This window comes from Centruroides vittatus, unplaced genomic scaffold (genome assembly GCF_030686945.1).
Source record: "Centruroides vittatus isolate TY-2023 unplaced genomic scaffold, ASM3068694v2 scaffold_2569, whole genome shotgun sequence".
In the NCBI taxonomy this organism is placed as follows: domain Eukaryota; kingdom Metazoa; phylum Arthropoda; class Arachnida; order Scorpiones; family Buthidae; genus Centruroides; species Centruroides vittatus.
The window spans coordinates 773655-777275 of NW_027122690.1; the positions used below are offsets into that span (position 1 = coordinate 773655).

General features: G+C 35.9%; 1 protein-coding gene across 1 annotated transcript; it reads left to right on the forward strand.

The window, feature by feature from the left end:
- On the forward strand, positions 1-894 carry LOC136987665 (uncharacterized). The gene has a single exon (XM_067285417.1). It carries the CDS (start codon positions 1-3, stop codon positions 892-894), a length of 894 nt encoding a protein of 297 aa, XP_067141518.1.
- Positions 895-3621: the final 2727 nt, after the last annotated feature.

Sequence of the window (3621 nt, forward strand, 5' to 3'; positions counted from 1 at the left end):
ATGAGTGATATAGATATTAATTCCGAAGAATTTTGGGCGGGATGTACTTCCCAGACTTTTTTCCAATTGTTGGAACACGATTATACTGAACTTGGACTTGACTCGCGAATAGACAGAGGGTTTAAATTAGCTGTCAAATTGGGGTTACAGCACACTGTAGACATTTGTTCGAAATGTTCCAAACCGTGCAAAGTAGTATATCGCAACGACAGAAAATCGTGTGCGATGAGATGCCACAAATGTTGGAACTTCAGCTCTGCCTTCGACGGTACGTTTAAAGGTAAATGTGGGAACTTACCGTGGAATTCGATTTTGTCGTTTATATGGCATCACCTTGCGCTCGATTGCTCTACAAATATTTCTGCTAATGCCGCCGGAATATCTAACAAAGCTGCAGTCGATTGGTCGAACCATATCAGATTTGTAATGCTAGTAGCACTACATAATATTCTATCGTTCAAAATAGGAGGACCAAATAAAACTGTCGAAATAGACGAGACCGTTATTTGTAAAAGAAAATACGAAAAAGGTAGAAAGCTTAAACGCACAAAATGGGTCGTCGGAGGCATTTGCCGAGAAGATAAAAGCTGTTTCGTTTGCCAAGTAAACGACAGGTCGGAAAATACTCTCAATTGGATTATATCGAAATTTATTAATTCGGGCACTACTGTATTGACTGACGAATGGAAAGGCTACTACAATATCGACAAATTGGAAGGAATCGAAATATCACACAGGACGGTTAATCACTCTGAAAATTTCGTCGATCCAAAAACGGGAGTCCACACCCAAAATATCGAAAGACTGTGGGGATATTTGAAAAATAAAAAAAAACCTTCCAAAACACTATACAGAAGACCTTTCCGATTCTTACATGTACGCATTTATGTATAGAAAATACCTGAATTGGCCTTCAAAAGAACTAGGAGATCGTTTTTTTACCTTCGTTCGACATTTACGGAATATATATCCCGGACGTGGAAAGGAACCAATATGGAAGGAACCCGCGACAGTCCCAGCAGCCCCTATAGCGGAAAAACGTTCGGAAAAAAAGGAATGCGGGGGGGGCAACTAAGAAGATTGCAGAGAAAAGTACTACTAAAAAGAAACAGAAAAGAACGACGACATCAAGTATTTCCGAGTCTTCAACATCGATTTCAACAAAGCGTCGAAGGACCGCGAAGGACCAACGCTAATGTAAGTTTATTTATACCATCTATATATATATATATGTTTAAAATAGTTTAAAATATCTTTTAACATCTAGTTAAGTATAATTTATTGTCGTCGACGGTCGCCATCTTATTTGCACGTTAGCTTGCGTGCAGACAAGACGGCGACCGGAAACGCGGCCATCTCAAACGTAGGGAAAAAAAATTTCCCCGTCGGCGTCTAGTATCTAGGGGGAAAAATTTCCCCGTCGCCATCTTCGATACCACGGGTAACATTAACCCTAATTTGTATTTTGTAGGTATGCAAATACAAATACATATACAAATCAAAGAATTTTTAAAATGCGTTAGATTGGTCACTTCATATGAAAAACTATTACGCAAGATAACCTTTGTAGTTATATAAATCAAATACTATAATGTAATACAACAGAAGAGTTAGAATTACGAAATACTCTAATAATTTTAATCTTTGTTATTTTTGCACGAGAAATGCCGGGCTCATCTACTAATATAGAATAGTCTATAACATAATAACTACTGAGTATTCGAAACAAATTGATTCACGTTGTGATAATTATATAATTGAAGTTAACGATTAATTAGAGTATTAAAATTCTTCAAGATTGGATTGAATTGATAGAAAAAGGCAACGCAACAAGCGAGTAATCTGCCAAGAAGAGTACCCACCGGCAGGATTTACAAAGGAAAACTGGCTTTCGTTTGGTACATGTACATTTCTGTTACACGCAGACCGGATATTGCGTATAGTGTGTCGTATCTTAATAAATATCTAGACAGACCAACAGATAAGTTTTGGAATAGGAGTAAAAGAATTCTTCGATACTTAACTTGCACGAGATATCTTACACTCTGTTTTAAGAAAGGTTTAGACGGTTTAGTAGGCTCGAGCGATATTGATTGGGGAAGAGATACAAAACTAGGAAAGTGAGCGAAATGATTGGTTTTCATGCTGGAAATACATTGCATGGTACTCCAAAAAACAGAACTGTGTGGCTTTCATCCATGGATGCTGAACGTATTTCAGCTAGCATCGTAGCTCAAGATTTAAAGAATATGAAAGATATTTTATTCGAATTTTATTACTGTAATATTACAATCTTCAAAGTTGACAATATACCTGCGATTTCTAAAATGAAAACGTTTGAGAATTCAAATAATGAAAATATATTGATATAAGGTATTACTACATCAAAGACCTATGCAGAATCAAGGAAATTTCAATTTAACATGTCAGTACAAATAAAAATATTGCTGACATTTCTACGAAAGCTTTGGGAAAACAGAAGTTTGTCAAATTCAGAAGTTCGATGTTATGTGACTGACCGGATATAGCGTAATACGTGTATAAAAGTCCTTACCTATTAAGTACTATTAATGTCTGAAACATAGAACTACATTTCGACATCTCAAGAGACATCGAAATGAGGGGTTGTGTCAAGAAATGTGAAATTCGTACTGTGCTTCGCTCAATTGCCAGAGGTCGTATAATCTTACCACACTCTGCCGCGTTCCGCCACGTTCTGTAGCACAGAGGCTTGTGTTGTTCTGCTGTTCTTTCTGTATTTGTTCGTTTATTAAACGCAGTTTTTAGTTAAAGCAATGTATCAAGACTTTATTAAAAATTTAATATAAAGCACGGCAGCATTAATCATAAAAATTGATATTGCTGCAGCCATACTATATAATATTTAAGCAAGTTTATATGCTATAAGCACAATTTATGTTATAACTAATAGATATTAATTCAAATATGATGAGTATTTTCATTTTCTTTTTTTTTAAAGGTTGCCTAGTGACTGGAATATCATTTTCGTACCAATATTGAGTGAATTTTTTACGATTTCTTTTTAAAAAGTTATTTTTGATATTAGGCATTCGTGTTTTTTAATGCAATTATGAGAATCGAACAAAATAAAAGAAAAGAACCTGAAGACGATCTCATGAGAGGCCGATATATGTCAACTTTCTGACGTGACAGAATGTCAACATCTTTCTGTCGACTTTCATCAAATCTGAAGAATTTGCATCTTTGTCGAAGAACGGCACATTTTATTCTGTCGTCGCTCGTTCTTTCAGTCGTTGAGAATTGTTTGTTCCTTTCTATCCAGTTATGGAATTTGTGTTTGTGTGCTTCATTTGCATTTCTGCTTGAGTGCTTCTAACGTGGGAAATATTTGTAAAGTGTTATTGTAATCCTCAAACCTCTCAAAATGTCGAGTAGTAGGCGTAACCCACTTTGTTCAGTTATTTTCCGAGTGTAATCATATTCGGCGATAAGAAGGCTCTAAGAGACGTAAAAACCTTACAACTGTGTACCAAAAAGGCCGTCCCGGTCGCCACGTAATGCATACTCTTCACTAGAAAAAGCCAGTTAACTATTTTACAATTTTACTGACAAAAAAAAAATCCAGACGACAAATATGAC